The 16,466-nt window shown below is 41.6% G+C and overlaps 1 protein-coding gene across 1 annotated transcript in view; it reads right to left on the bottom strand.

Annotated features, from left to right (window-relative positions):
- Window positions 1-212: 212 nt before the first annotated feature.
- SGF29 (SAGA complex associated factor 29) overlaps window positions 213-16,466 on the bottom strand; it is a 37,671-nt gene continuing 21,417 nt past the window's right edge. The window contains exons 4-10 of the mRNA XM_058182918.1: window positions 15,937-16,009; window positions 15,793-15,857; window positions 8,930-9,059; window positions 8,694-8,840; window positions 5,597-5,632; window positions 4,511-4,673; window positions 213-2,242 (exon numbers count right to left, since the gene is read on the bottom strand). Of these exons, the coding sequence (XP_058038901.1) occupies window positions 2,126-2,242; window positions 4,511-4,673; window positions 5,597-5,632; window positions 8,694-8,840; window positions 8,930-9,059; window positions 15,793-15,857; window positions 15,937-16,009 (731 nt within the window). The 3' untranslated portion in view covers window positions 213-2,125. The remainder of the gene's footprint in view (window positions 2,243-4,510; window positions 4,674-5,596; window positions 5,633-8,693; window positions 8,841-8,929; window positions 9,060-15,792; window positions 15,858-15,936; window positions 16,010-16,466) is intronic.

The following is a 16,466-nucleotide window of genomic DNA, read 5'->3' as shown; positions in this document are numbered from 1 at the left end:
AGCATATAAAGTTGTAGGCAGTAAACTGTTGGTATGTGGTACCAAGAGAAAAGCCCCAAAGTCAGCAATACAGTAACAGCAGTAGCTTTTCAACCTGGTGGTCTATTGATTAATTTTATTCAAAGCCACAACCTTGGGTCACTTCTTTCCTCCCAACCATTCTATCGTCTCACAACCTCCTGAAACAGAAGAAAACTGACAGGTGGCCCAGGTTTATTTGATAAGGTTTTGTTTATTCTAAGTTCAAGCTTGATTTATTGAGGAACATAGTGGCATGCTTTTTTTTTTTCAATTTCCTCATCAACAAAGGGTCAAATGAAGTTTCACGACAGCTATTGTTTCTGTTCCTAAAGAAAAAATCACTTCAAAAATTTGATAGGTAAAAAAGCCATTTCTAGCTGACACCAATTAGAATTCATTTTTTGAATATTTGCATAAACACCTCTCTTTAAAAAGAAACAATGCTGTCCTTTTTCCCATTTCCCCATAAGTTTATAAATATTTTTATTGGGTAAAAATATCTATGGATTCTTAATCATCCAAGTCATGGTTGTCTCAAGGGTGCTTTTCAAAAAGCAACTGGATTTTCTTGGGGGGTTTTCCCCTGAAAAAAATCCACTTCTCATCCGAGAAGCTTTTTCAGTTCTGAAGAATTGAAGAAACTTCTTGGATGAGAAGTGAAACATTTTCAAGGGGGGGAAAAAACTAAGGAAGTCCAATTATCCTTTTAAAAAGCATCTTTGGGACAATTTTTATTGAGCCAAAATATTTTATGACCCAAGTGCAAGTTTTAAAGTTTCTAAGAACTCTTCATCACAATACTTTGAAGTGTAATTTTAAAAAATGGTGAAGTGAAAGAAAAAAAAAATCTGATTTGTTAGGTAGTATTATCTGAAACTAAGAGAAAATTTTTAGGACGCAAATTTGAGTCTCATTAGATGGAGAATGGTGTTATGCCATTTAAGGGTTCTGCTAAAACTGTCAGAAAAGAAGAAAGAAATCAAATGTTTATAATGTCCCTATTTCTGGAAATATAATTTCTAGCTCCATAATTCTTCCCGCTGAAAATTCTAACGATTGAGAGCCATCATTATCTGGTTTTTGTACTTACCAATAACTTTTAAAAAAAGTTATATAGATGTGTTCTGCTTTGATATACTTTAGAAAACTATCAATTGTATAATTTCTATTGAAGACAATTATTCCTGAAGGCATTATGATTTTTTTCCTCTTCCTAACATGTTTTTTATTAGTGGTTACTTTTCTATTTTGTTTTTTGTATTTTTATTCTTGCATGGTTTAAATGTTATAATTTATGCAATAAATAAAATAAAATTATGCAATCTGTTCTTTTGAGACTAATTCCAAGTCACCACTCCTGGTTTCGAAAATGTTCCAATCCTTGAAAAAAGATTCTGTTGGAATTCTAGTCACATTAGAATAACAACCCCCTTTTGATTTAATTTTTTTGCAAGTGGTGAAATGAATAAAATAGGAAATTGCACAATAGAAACAAGAACAATTAGTAAAATTATCCTCCATAGCTGACCAGGAGTCCCAGTCATCCTTTTCACCCCCAAATTTAAAAAAAAATCCCAAATCCCCTCCTACTTTCCTTTAGAAAGTCACAAATTCAGGTCAAGTCCTTGTGTTTTAATTGTTGGATTTCATTCCAAATCTTTTCTCCAAGGCAGGACATTTTGCAATCTTCTTAAGACAGGAGGAAAAAAGAACTGGAAAAGAATCTAAAGTACGCAGCACTTCATTAATTTGAGGCGTGCCAAAAAGGCAGCCTAAATAAAATAAAACAGCTGCAAGTTTAAAAATCCAAATAACAAAAACTGACAAATAGCAAACAATTGTCCGTTCTTTACTCAAAGTATTGTAGTTTGCTGCTTCCAAAGCAACTATCAATTCCTGCCAAAGTCTTTAACTTTTGGAAGTAATCATATAATTATTTCTCTGCCTGTGTTGTATTGGAATGAAAGCTTCTTAGGTTAATAAATTAAACTCCTGCTCTTGCTCTTAATGGGTTTCTGTTGCTTCATATTTCATTCACTGTCCCTCTGCAGAGGTTCACTGAGATAGACCTTGTTCCTAACCAAGCTGCAGGTGCAGGGCAACATCACTTCTTCTTTGTTTCTTTGCAAGCCACAACGTAGCGCTGAGCTACATTGAGAGGGGGAGAGTAGCCATCTGCATAGCTGGTATCTTCAAAGAGGACCGAGTAGTCATCTTGGGGCTGAGGCCAAGAAAGAAAATGGATTTAGTTACCTCCTACAGAGGGATGGCCATTCACTCGTCCTCTCCACTGGATTATTATACATCTTCCTTTTCTTCTCATGCTTCTCCTTACCTCATCTGTCTCTGTCTCCCAGCTTTCTGTTCTTTCCCACACTTTTCTGGCCATTTCCACACATTTCAGTCCTGCAGCACTGAACTGTCTTTCTAAAAGTAGTCAGTTGCATCTTACTGATACAAACAAAAGCTTTCTTAGACCCTAATTATGAATGGATTGGGGAAATCTTCAGAGAGGTTCCTGTTTTCATGTATCCAGAGCTACAAAGAACATAGACTCTCATACATGACTTCATAACAGTCATTTGCCAACTGTTGATGGAAAAATATTTCTTGGAACTTTTAATCTGTCTCTTTCATCTTTCTCTCTCATTCATCCATCCGTCCGTCCATCCGTCCATCCGTCCATCCATCCATCCATCCATCCATCCATCCATCCATCCATCCATCCATCCATCCATCCATCCATCCATCCATCCATCCATCCATCCATCTATCTATCTATCTATCTATCTATCTATCTATCATCTATTGTACTTCCCCGAAAATAAGACTGGTCTTATTATTATTTTTTTTGCCTCCAAAAGAGGCACCAGGTCTTATTTTCGGGGGATGTCTTCCACCGTCTTACCTTGCAGCGGCAACACCAATAGCCCCGCCCAGCAGGAGCCCATGTGACTGCTGATGGCCACTTCTTCTGCGGCCACTTGCTGCTGCTTGCGCACGTCGCTGTCAGAGGCCTTCAGGCAAGGCCTTTATAGCCAAGAAACGAGCTCCGATTGACACGCACAGTGCCTCCAGCCTCTATTTAGATGTCAGAGGTTTTCAGAGGTGTCAATCCAGAGTTTGTTTCTCGGCTTTCCAGAAGGCCTCTAATGGTGAAATGGAGGCCAGGGGTGACATGCACAAGTGCAGAAGTGGGCCGGCAAGGCCAGGCAGATGTCAGAGTATGCGAGGCTTGGCTGCAACTGTCTGAAGGTAAGCAGCTCAACCCCCTCATCCCCACTTGATTTTTACCCGTGCGCCTCACCCCGTGCAACCAAGTGCAACCCAAGTGGATGGGGTCTTAACTAGGACTTATTTTGGGGGTGGGTGGGTTAGGGCTTATATTGGGTACACATGTAAAAATCAGCACAAATAAATTCAGAGCAATTTTCAGAGATAGTTGGTTTGGAAGGAAAACAAGGGGTTGCCACAAAGAAGAGGGGGTCAAGGTACTCTCCAAAGCACCTGAAGGCAGGACAAGAAGCAATGGAGGGAAACTAATCAAGGAGAGAAGCAACCTTAGAATTAAAGAGAAATTTTCTGACAATTAAAACAATTAATCAGTGGAACAACTTGCCTCCAGAAATTGTGAATGCTCCAACACTGGAAGTTTTTAAGAAAAGACTGGACAATCTTTTGTTTGAAATAGTATCGGGTTTCCTGTCAGAGCAGGGAGTTGGACTAGAAGACCTCCAAGGTCCCTTCCAACTCTGTTATTCTGTTCTGTTCTGTTCTGTTCTACTCTAACTAGAGATTGAGATCGAGGTCCTGACTGATGATCTGTAGTTGTCAGGCTCTTTCTCTCATCTCTCTCTGCTATTAGATTACAATTAAAGATTGGTGAATAATGTTGAAAGTTTTCTGTTGTCTTTTTAAAACTCCTGCTCCATCACACCTGGTTTTATCTAAACCACCAAAGTCCTGACATGTTACTCCAGGGAAGATAAATTACCTTGCTGACTTCTCCTTTGATGAGATACTAGCAACCTATGATTTGTTGCTCTATTACAAGATTCCCCAAACTTTCTTGCTTGGTGAACCAGCCGAGGCTGTGTTTGTGTGGGTGGGGGAGAAGGGATTGTTTTACACATATGTGCTGCTTTTACGAATGCAGCTTTGTGCGCACACACTTGCCCACCATTTCTGTGGTCCGATTCTAAATGAGCTATGGCCTTGCACTGAGCCATGATCTGGGGATTGGGGACTCCTGCTTTATTAGCATCAACAGAGCTACTCTGTAATTATTACCTAGAGAACAGCTCAGGAGAAAGAGCTACAGGCCAGACCAAGAGGTTTCTTAGATCAGGATTCAATGGGTCTTTGGTCAGACAGAAGGACAGGTCAGCTTTTCCATCAGGTGGACCTGCATGAGCTATTCTAATGCCAGCTGGAGAATATTACAGTTTGGACCATTTACTGAGGAAAATTCCTACAGTCTCTTCCTTACCCGCTGAGGTGGCGCGTGGATGAGGGCTCGGTAGAAGCAGGTGGTTTGTGGGTACAAGGCCAGGACCAACTGATCCTTCTGGAACAAGGCCTCAGGGTCTGTTTCAGGATTGGCCTTCCACTGAGGCAGAGGGATGATGCGACGTCGGCTCAAGGTATGACGCCTATGGAAAAGCAGAAGTCAAGATGAGCAGATTTCTCACAAAAGCCCATAATTCAGGGCCAAAATATGTGGGGGTAGTGGCTGAGGGACACAGGTGAATTTCAGAAGCAGACTGGGGAACACTCAAGGCCAAAACATGCAACATTCTCTTGTGAACATTCTCCCATCAAAGATCAGGATGACCCCCCCAACCCTGTTGGACTTTCACAAGGGCACAAAGACCTGGTTATGTGCCCGGGTCCCCAAGTGTGTTAACGGCTCCATGTCTTGGTTATATTAATAACTATTGCAATAGTTTTACTTAACAGCTATATATATTCTTGATTATTTAATGTTTTTATGATGTAGGCCACCCAGTCACTAATTGAGATAGGTGCCTATAAAACAATTAAATTATATACATATACATACATATACACATATATATATACATATACATATATATGTAGGTCTTTGGTTATTCGGGTTTTCTTCCGCGTAAAATTGGAAGTGTCTTGGCAATGTTTCGACAAAGTCTCATTCATCATCTTCAGGCTGGTGTTTACAGCTTCGTGCTTCTAGGAGCAATATGTGATCGCTGCTGTTATAGCTGCGAACAGCTGCAATCACACATTGCTCCTAAAAGCACGAAGCTGTAAACACCAGCCTGAAGATGACGAATGAGACTTCGTCGAAATGTCGCCAAGATGCTTCCAATTTTACGCGGGAGAAAACCTGAATGACCAAAGACCTACATACAAACATCCGCAAAAACCTCAGAATATATATAAAGTGAATATGCATGCACTACTGACATATATTTAATTCTCTCCCTAATCACTTTAGAAATTTTGAGAAGTATTTGGAAAATCTCTTTCAAAGCTTCTAGGCCCTGGAGCCCAACAAGGCGTACCTCTGCCTTTAATAATCCCTATAATCACTTACTCTTTTCCTTCTTCATCAATGTCATCCACTTCATATCTGAAGAAGAGAAAATGTTGAATGAGTTTGAAGAAATCCAAATGAAGTGCCCCAGAGAAATAGTAAACAAGATGAATTCTCGCACAACACGTCCATGGGATAGTTAAAAGGTCAAAACCCATCTCCTTTGGTTCATTTATTTGTTCAGATTAGTGAGAAGTTAAAGCAAGCTAGTAAAACTTTGCAACCTGCCAGAAAAATGTGGTTAGTGCACACTAGAAAGATAACCAATAATAACAATTATCAGCACAGAATCTTGTCTATTATTTGGGTAAATTTTAGCATGTGTGTCAATGAAGCTCTGTAGCCATTTCTGGTACCGCAGTGAAAGGAAAGACCTTCTTCAGAATAGGTGTAACCTGTTAGTAGTGACTTTTTTAACATTGTAATGATTTAGCACGTAAGAATCTGCAGCTTTTGTTAGCATGGGGAGACACGACTGATAGACCAAAAGCTATGAGTAAGCAGGACTAACTAGCCACTCCCCTCATTAAAAAAAAACAAAAAACCGTTCGGAACCTAAATTTAGAGCCTCTGTTAGCAACATTTAGATTAGGAAAATTGGGGTCCCTGACTAAAAAGGATCCCAGAAAACTAATGATTTTAAACTGTTGACCAATTTATTTTCTCTTTTCTGCCCTCTCCTATTTCTCATCCTGTCTTAGAATCATTCTATTTCAACTTGAGAAAGTGGTGGCAGTTGAAAGATAAGTGGTAGTAGTTGAAGGCTAAAGAAGAAAAGATCTGAGATGGTATAGAAACCTACTCACTAGTAAGTCTATGAAGGCCTTTTTTAAAAAGATGGCTCTCCCATGTCTTCAAAATTAATGCGACAAATTTCTGACTTCTCAGGCAGGGATCTCTTTTGGACCCTTCAAGTGATTTACAAGACGGATGGCATAAGGAACAAAGCTGTTACGGAATCTGGTAATCCTGCTAGAAATACTTCGAAACCTCCTGCCAGAGGGGAGCAACAGAAACAGACCGTAAAGTGGGGTTTCTTAACACTGCTTCGAGTATCCCGAATAACGGGAAGCGAGCTTCCTATAATCTTCTCAGCTGTCCTTACCACTCTCTGTTTGGACCTTATAGTTGAAACACTGCGCCCACCAAACCAAACAGTGATACAGTTTGTTAAAACGCTCTCAATCGTGTCTCTGTAAAAAGTGGCCAGGACAAAAGGAGAAAGATGTGCCCTCCATATCAGACGCAGGATATGCAGACTTCACTAGTTTACGTGCTTCACTAAAGATAATGTATGAAGAGACCAAGTCAGATTGTTGGTTATCTGCACCCCCAAATATTATTGAACCATCTCCACAACTATAGCTTTGATACAAAGTGGAGTATGACTATGCCGGCTCTTTCTAAAATCAACAATGATCTCCTTCGTTTTGTTAACATTCAAAACGAGGTTATTTTATTGCACCTTTCCACCAAAATCTTCACCTCTTCCCTATAAGAATCTGCATTGTCATCCATTGCCGTGTCATCCACATAGTTCGCAATGATTCATAGCAGACTTGGCACAGCAGTCATGAGTCAACAAGGTGAACAGTAACAGATTCAAAAGACACAACCCTGTGGGGAACCTGTATTCAAGCAGGTGGAATTGGAATCTCTTCTTTCGACTTGTATTGGGGCCTATCAATAAGGAAATCAATCCATATACACCATGCATGCACATATCCATACATACTGTAGTATTGCCAAATTTATTCTCTTTCAGGACAGATTGGTTTTGAATATATAAATACACACCACACAACGATCTAATGTCAATCTAGACTTTGGGTTACTATATGGGCAAGCCCATTCAGCAATGTGTTTGGAAGTTGTTTGCCACTGCCTTTTTCTTGGATTGAGACAATGATGGCTTAAGGTGGCTTCTGTGCTCAAGGCAGGTGTGAAGCTCCTAATCCAACACCTTAATTATTAAACCAAGCTGGGCCTCACCTACCATATCTACATACTTCAGAATGACTGTTTCCAAGACAAACAACCATTGTTCTTAATTATCAAAATGCTATCTATTAACGTAAAAATGCTGTCTATTAAAGTAAAAAACAACTTGAAGACTCTCAATGCCACTATCCCAGTCCCACAAATACTCACTTGTTGGTGGCATGATTGTAGCTCACAGCCTCAGCCAAGATCCACTGCTCATCCCCATCAACAGCCTTGACACGAGCTGCCACTTTATCTCCCGGTTTGGCCACATAATCACTAGAGGCAGGGATGGCACCGCAAAGGGGAGGCGGCCTGCATAAGAAACCAGACAAAAGGGTCTATTCCATGGCTGAAGAGTGACTTCAGGTGCTCAGAACCCACCACACCTTCCCAGCAATTACTTTTCTCCAGGCTTCCCAATCCACAATGGAAGAGTCATGGCGCTCTGCTGGAGAAGAGTCATCAGCACTCCACGGCGCATGGTTTTACGTGGCGGCTCAGAGTCATTGTAGAGCCCAGCAATCTTGGCAGCTGTGTGACGAGAGAGTGAAGCAGACCAGAAAGATTTGGTTATATGTAACTATCATTAGGGACAGAAGTGTCTCAACCAGTAGAAGACAATACTAATGAATGAATGATCGCTCAATTCAATCAATCAAAGGCAAAACCAGATGGTTTAATCTTAGAAAACAACACTTTCAATATTCCAAGGGAGTAAACTTTGCAGGAAGTCTCCCAGCTTTTAGATAAACCTATCAATCATATTCACTTCCATATCAAGAACACAGTAATTTTATGCCCTAAAATAATATGGAAGAAGAGAAGGGAGCACTGTGTAGCCAAACTTGAGGTCTTGAATGTAAGGACAGATATAATCTATATAAAAAGAAGAGCTGATGTTGCAAAGACTTTTCATTGCCTTGTCACAGGGAATTGCGAATGAATCAATACATCAAATTTCTCACTTTGTTTACATACTGCACACTCTAGGTAGATATCAGTTTATGGCAGCGAATTTCTTGTAAGGTTACTTCAGGAAAGTATTTGGTCTTATCAGGTGTAAGTTCCAAATTTTAGGAGAGAATTTCCACTTTCACTTACAAATTCTCACTTGTTGGTGGCATGATTGTAGCTCACAGCCTCAGCCAAGATCCACTGCTCATCCCCATCAACAGCCTTGACACGAGCTGCCACTTTATCTCCCGGTTTGGCCACATAATCACTAGAGGCAGGGATGGCACCGCAAAGGGGAGGCGGCCTGCATAAGAAACCAGACAAAAGGGTCTATTCCATGGCTGAAGAGTGACTTCAGGTGCTCAGAACCCACCACACCTTCCCAGCAATTACTTTTCTCCAGGCTTCCCAATCCACAATGGAAGAGTCATGGCGCTCTGCTGGAGAAGAGTCATCAGCACTCCACGGCGCATGGTTTTACGTGGCGGCTCAGAGTCATTGTAGAGCCCAGCAATCTTGGCAGCTGTGTGACGAGAGAGTGAAGCAGACCAGAAAGATTTGGTTATATGTAACTATCATTAGGGACAGAAGTGTCTCAACCAGTAGAAGACAATACTAATGAATGAATGATCGCTCAATTCAATCAATCAAAGGCAAAACCAAATGGTTTAATCTTAGAAAACAACACTTTCAATATTCCAAGGGAGTAAACTTTGCAGGAAGTCTCCCAGCTTTTAGATAAACCTATCAATCATATTCACTTCCATATCAAGAACACAGTAACTTTATGCCCTAAAATAATATGGAAGAAGAGAAGGGAGCACTGTGTAGCCAAACTTGAGGTCTTGAATGTAAGGACAGATATAATCTATATAAAAAGAAGAGCTGATGTTGCAAAGACTTTTCATTGCCTTGTCACAGGGAATTGCGAATGAATCAATACATCAAATTTCTCACTTTGTTTACATACTGCACACTCTAGGTAGATATCAGTTTATGGCAGCGAATTTCTTGTAAGGTTACTTCAGGAAAGTATTTGGTCTTATCAGGTGTAAGTTCCAAATTTTAGGAGAGAATTTCCACTTTCACTTACAAATTCTCACCTTCATTCATCATCATGTGATGCACAGCCCAAAACTTCCTGCCCACTTTAAACCAGAATTTCTGAGAACTGTAGGGTTCTCTTGGACAGGTCAGCAGATGCTTAACTGATAGGAAAGCATCCCAGTGCAATTATTCATATTAGGAAAATGGATAAAAGAGCTCATGCACCAGACATTCAAGAATAATACATTGAGGAGAAACCAGAAGCATTGCAGTGAGACTGGCTGGAAAGTAGAGGGCTTGAGCCTGGCGAAAATCCAGCCAGACAAACTGCTGTCAGGGGGTCTTTGAACCAGAATCATCTTGTAGGGACAGTGAAGAAGGAGAGGCATCTCGGATGACTAGGAGGAACAGACAAGTTCCTCGGGAAGTCAGAGAAAACTCATCGATCTGGTGGCGGTGGCCATTATGACCGTCATGAAGCTGGGGCAACTGGACTAAGAATTGTGCAGGAACGAGGTTTTGGACGGAGTATTGGTACCAGGTGAGTGATTGGCCAATTCACAGGTAACAAAGAAACAATTTGAAGTTTTTGAAATGAGTGGAAATAGCAGCTAATTAGCATTGGGGAATGTTAATGGAGGGAGAACAAAGCGGAAGTAAAAACACTAAAGCCCAAAATGGAGTTTGATATTTGGATTTGGAAATTGGATCTAAAATTTCTTGTAAAAATATTACAAGAAAAAGAAACTCAAAAGAACATAGTAAAGGATTGGATATAAACTTTAAGAAAAATTTTCAAGCTTAAAGGAAGAATAAAGAAAAACTTAAAACAAAAAAGCCTTGTAAAGATATTTTAATTGGATTTGAATTGGAGTATAAGACTTGGATTTGGAATATATAAAAATTAAGAAGAGAAAGAAGAAATTAGAGAAATATTAGATAAATGGATTTAATACACAAATTGGATACTTTGTTAAGTTGTTGATTTGGAACTTGTGGATTGACGAGAGACATCTACTGGCAGAAAAAAGTACTACACTGAACATTTTAAAATCTGGAAAAAAAAATACAGTGATCTTGATCAAGAGCTGTGACAAGTTTTAAGGAGGACTTGTTTTCTTTACAGCTCTTTGACTTTGATCATTAAAAGAGGTGACAAACAATAAAATTTTAAATTGGAATTAAAAACTTAAGAAGAACGCCAAAATGTGACAGGAATTAATTGAGTTAGTTAAAATGGTAGGTGTATCATTTGATTTGGACAGAAAGAAATTAAGAATTTTGCCAGAACATATTCAACTGGAGAAACAGCTTACCAATGAGAAACAAGAAAACAGCACTAAAGATAAAGATAAAGCACTTGAAGTGCTCCAAGAAAAGCTTGCTGGCTTGGTCCAGCCACGGCTTTCCGAGAGAGAGACAGAGACAGGCACATACAGAGTGATACACAGAGAGGGTGTGTGTGTGAGAGAGACACACACAGAGTGATACGCAGATTTTCAAAAATATCTAAAAAAATAAAAGGGGCAGGGCCAACCATGATGGGACAGCGAGCCACAGCAGAGGGCTCAAAGAGCCGCATGCGGCTCTGGAGCCACGGTTGTCGACAGTCGCCCTAGCCCATGTGCTCTTGTTTCACACTGGCCACTCCACACACTGGCATCCCTGCACATCCCCCTAAACTTCACCTCCTTCACACACTCTCCCTCTTATGTAGCTGCCTGCTTGCAAGCCACTTGTGACTTGCAACTTCCAGCTAGCTTCCCCACTAACTTTAGTTGTGGGAAACCAACTAGAAGTTGCGAGAATGATGATGATAATGATGATTTCTTTTATTCATTAAACATGAAATTCAGTCAACTGACCATTTAAAGATGTGTCATAAATACCATTGTTGTTTTGTTGTTTATTATTATTGTTATTATTATTACTATTATTATTATTAGCATATGGCTAATACAGTAGCCAGGAGACCACAATGGTATTGCAGATACTTACAGATACTGTAATATCATGTCAGCTTCTGTGAAGACCTATGTGTATTGACAAGGAACTTGCGAATATACAGTAACAACAAACCTTGATTCCCAGCTAAACTTAAGCAGCTACATCATTCCAAAGAGGAAGCCTACAGAAAAGCTGATAAAATGCTATACAATCAGGCCAGAAATGTACTAACAAGGGAGATCAGAGTAGCAAAAAGAAGCTACTCTGAAAAGCTAAAGAATCAGTTCTCAACAAATGAACCAGCAAACATGTGGAAAACTCTTAAAAATATCACCAGCTATGGCAAACCTCCTTCCCAGGCTGAAGAAAATGAACAACTGGCAGATGACCTGAACGAGTGTTACTGCAGGTTTAAAAGGAAACTACAGCCACCTATCTCCACAACCCCCATCTCAGACACACCAACAACAACAACCAAGCCTCCTACAACTGACACCATCCCATTGGGTTCACAACCCCTTGTGATCACAGAAAAGGAAATGCAAGACCTATTTCACAGACAAAAGCCAGGAAAAGCCCCAGGCCCAGACAAGATAACTCCTTCTTGCTTAAAAGTCTGTGCTGACCAATTGGCCCCCATCTTCACCGATATCTTCAATAAATCACGAGAGATGTGTATGTTCCTTCTTGCTTCAAACGCTCTACCATCATCCCAGTGCTGAAGAAGCCCACCATCAAGGAACTGAATGACTACAGACCAGTTGCTTTAACATCTGTAGTCATGAAAACATTTGAAAGACTAGTGCTGTCCCACTTGAAAACCATCGCAGATCCGCTGTTAGACCCCTTGCAATTTGCATACCGAGCAAATAGATCAACAGATGATGCTGTTAATATGGCTCTGCACTATATCCTACAACGTCTTGAATCTCCAAAGACCTACGTAGGCTATAGGTTCAGCATTCCATACCATCATTCCAGACACTCTTCTAACTAAGCTAAACCAGCTGGAGGTACCTGAACACACTTGTAAGTGGATCATAAGCTTCCTAACAAACAGGAAGCAGCGGGTAAAGCTAAGCAGAATCACATCAGATACCTGTACAATTAGCACAGTCCCCCCCCCCAAGGCTGTGTGCTCTCCCCACTTCTCTCTGTATACCAATGACTGCATCTCCAACGATCCATCTGTTAAACTACTGAAGTTCGCAGATGACAAAACAGTGATCGGTCTCATTCGAGACAATGATGAATCCGCATACAGACGGGAGGTTGAACGACTAGCCTCGTGGTGCGATCGGAACAATCTGGAACTGAACACACTCAAAACCGTAGAAATGGTGGTAGACTTTAGGAGAAACCCTTCCACCAAAGGACAACAAAGAATGCTCTTTCTGCGCCAACTCAGAAAGCTCAAACTGCCCAAGGAGCTGCTGATCCAGTTCTACAGAGGAATTATTGAGTCTGTCATTTGCACCTCTATAACTGTCTGGTTCGGTTCTGCAACCCAACAAGACAGACACAGACTTCAGAGGATAATTAGAACTGCAGACAAAACAATTGCTACCAACGTGCCTTCCATTGAGGACCTGTATACTGCACGAATCAAGAAGAGGGCCATGAAAATATTTACATATCCCTCACATCCTGGACATAAACTGTTTCAACTCCTACCCTCAAAACAACACTATAGAGCACTGCACACCAGAACAACTAGACACAAGAACAGTTTTTTCCCAAATACCATCACTCTGCTAAACAAATAATTCCCTCAACACTGTCAAACTATTTACTAAATCTGCACTATTAATCTTCTCATCGTTCCCATCACCCATCTCCTTCCACTTATGACTGTACGACTGTTACTTTGTTTATTTATTTATTTATTCATTTATTTATTTTTCATATTTATATACCGCCCTATCTCCCTAAGGACTCAGGGCGGTTCACAGGCAGTTAAAATACATATAAATACAATTAAAAAACGACAATTAAAAAACTTATTCTATAGCCCAAATTATTAAAAACAGTATAAATAGTAAAAACCCCTTAAAACCAGTTACTTTAAAATCTAAACCAGTCCCGCGCAGATAAATAAGTGTGTTTTAAGCTTGCGACGAAAGGTTCGGAGGTCCGGAAGTTGACGAAGTCCTGGAGGGAGTTCGTTCCAGAGGGTGGGAGCCCCCACAGAAGGCCCTTCCTGGGCGTCATGAGGCAGCACTGCCTAGCTGACGGCACCCTGAGAAGTCCCTCTCTGTGAGGCCGCGGGTCGGTGAGAGGTATTTGGTAGCAGTAGGCGGTCCCGTAAGTACCCAGGCCCTAAGCCATGGAGCGCTTTAAAGATTGTCACCAACACCTTGAAGCGCACCGGAAGGCCACAGGTAGCCAGTGCAGACTGCAGGATAGGTGTCACACGGGAGCCACGAGGGCTCCCTCTATCACCCGCAGCCGCATTCTGACTAACTGAAGCCTCGGATGCCCCTCAAGGGAGCCCCATGTAGAGAGCATTGCAGTAATCCAGGCGAGGCGTCACGAGGCGTGGTGACCGTGCATAAGGCATCCCGGTCAGAAAGGCGCAACTGGCGCACCAGGCGAACCTGGTGGAAAGCTCTCCTGGAGGCGGCCGTCAAATGGTCTTCAAAGACAGCCGTTCATCAGGAGAACGCCCAGATTGTGCACCCTCTCCGCCGGGGCCAGTGACTCGCCCCCAACAGTCAGCGAGGACTCAGCTGACTGTACCGGGATGCCGGCATCCACAACCACTCTGTCTTGGAAGGATTGAGCTTGAGCCTGTTTCTCCCCATCCAGACCCGTCGGCTTCCAAGCACCGGGACAGCACTTGATAGCTTCATTGGGGTGGCCCGGTGTGAAAAGTACAGCTGGGTGTCATCAGCGTACAGCTGGTACCTCACACGAAGCCACTGATGATCTCACCCAGCGGCTTCATATAGATGTTGAACAGAAGGCGAGAATGGGCCCCTGCGGCACCCCACAAGTGAGGTGCCTCGGGGCCGACCTCTGCCCCTGTCAACACCATCTGCGACCGGTCGGAGATAGGAGAACCACCGATGGTGCCTCCCACTCCCAATCCTCCAACGGCGCAGCAGGATACCATGGTCGACTGTTACTTTGTTGCTGGTATCCTTATGATTTATATTTCTATTGATTGTTTCCTGATTGCTTATTTGTACCCTATGACTACCATTAAGTGTTGTATCATTAAGTGTTAAATTTGTAGCCTATGACTAATATTAAGTGTTGTAATTGTTGTACCTTGATGAAGGTATCTTTTCTGTTATGTACACTGAGAGCATATGCACCAAGGCAAATTCCTTGTGTGTCCAATCACACTTGGCCAATAAAATCCAATCCTATCCTATCCTATCCTATCCTATCCTATCCTATCCTATCCTATCCTATCCTATCCTATCCTATCCTATCCTATCCTATCCTATCCTATCCTATCCTATCCTATCCTATCCTATCCTATCCTATCCTATCCTATCCTATCCTATCCTATCCTATCCAGAATACTAGTCTGGCTTGCCAAGGTACAGCCCACTTATACGAAATGCTTGGGCACTTCCCAAGGTGCACCAGAGGAGGATGAGCTGGCTTCACACTGGAAAGACGAATGGCTTTTCCTGCAGCTTCTTCACCCAAGGCCCTCTTCTCTTCCCAGAGCTGCCTCATAAGCAGGCACTGCAACTGGGAAGGTTCAGAGCCATAAGAACTGACTGCCTACACAGAGCACCAGTTTGTCCCCCCCACCCAAAGTGGTACTTATCTATCTACTTGCATAGAACATACTTTCAAACTATTAGGTGGACAAAAGCTGAGGCGAGTGACGGGAACTCACCCTGCCACGCAATGCTACGGTTCAAACCACCAGAACTGAGAACCGTCTCCAGCATCATTAAGCTACTGAGCCACCACACTTCCTTGTTGCGAGGATGTCCTTGCCTAACAACTGCCGCAATTCAGTTAATGGGCATTGGAACTGTAGGGATTGTTGTCACTAAGCAATGTAGTCATGATTTATGACTGTATCGCTTAGCATCAGAAATTTTGATCCCAGTTGCTATTGTACTTGAGGACTATCTTTATTAATGGAAGACAAGTCCACACAAAAAATGCACATGCATACTTTTTTTTAGCTTGAATAATTAAAACTTTTTAAATCTTGGGACAGCACCCAACATTTTTGCAACAACTCAAGCATCCCATTTGCTCTTCCTTATTCAGAGCTTTTCATCACTCACCAATTCGCCTTTCTTCCAAAAGAGATTTTATCTCAGCGATCTTGTCCAAGTCCTTGCGCAGGATGCTGGGTAAAGAGGGCAAAGAAGCAAAATGAAAAGGAGTCGCCTTCTCTCCTAAGAAGCATTCAATTGCGATATACTCACTTGCATTCAGCTTCTGCATCAGCCTTAGCTGTTGTATAGAGGCCACGTAATTTCGTCCGATAATACGGAGAGACTAGACAGAAGAAACACAGGCAGGTAATATTGAGGTCCCATAAAATCTAATTACCTACTGTTCTAAGCCAAGTCCCAAAGGTGCTTTATCATGAGGCAACTGGACTTCCTTGTTTTTCTTTGAAAACATTTTGCTTCTCATCCAAGAAGATTTTTCATCTCTGACTGGATGGTGGGAATGGAGGGATTTATTTTCAACGAAGAATGCAAATGTCCAGCTGTCTGCAAGGAATATAAATCCTTCAATTCCCCACCATCCATTCAGAGTTGAAGAAGCTTCTTGGATGAGAAGCAAAACATCTTCAAAGAAAAACAAGAAAGTCCAATTGTCTCCTGAAAAAGCACTTTTGGGACAACCATTACTTGGATGACTGAGAATCTCCATAGTTGTTCTAAGCTAAGGATTGTTTCATCAAGTTTGTTTGAATAGGGGAAAGCGTGACCAGCGTCACGGCGAG

Source organism: Ahaetulla prasina, chromosome 4 (assembly GCF_028640845.1).
Source record: "Ahaetulla prasina isolate Xishuangbanna chromosome 4, ASM2864084v1, whole genome shotgun sequence".
Classification (NCBI taxonomy): Eukaryota; Metazoa; Chordata; class Lepidosauria; order Squamata; family Colubridae; genus Ahaetulla; species Ahaetulla prasina.
The sequence above is the reverse complement of the archived record's forward strand: the minus strand, read 5'-3'. Positions and strand labels throughout refer to the sequence as shown.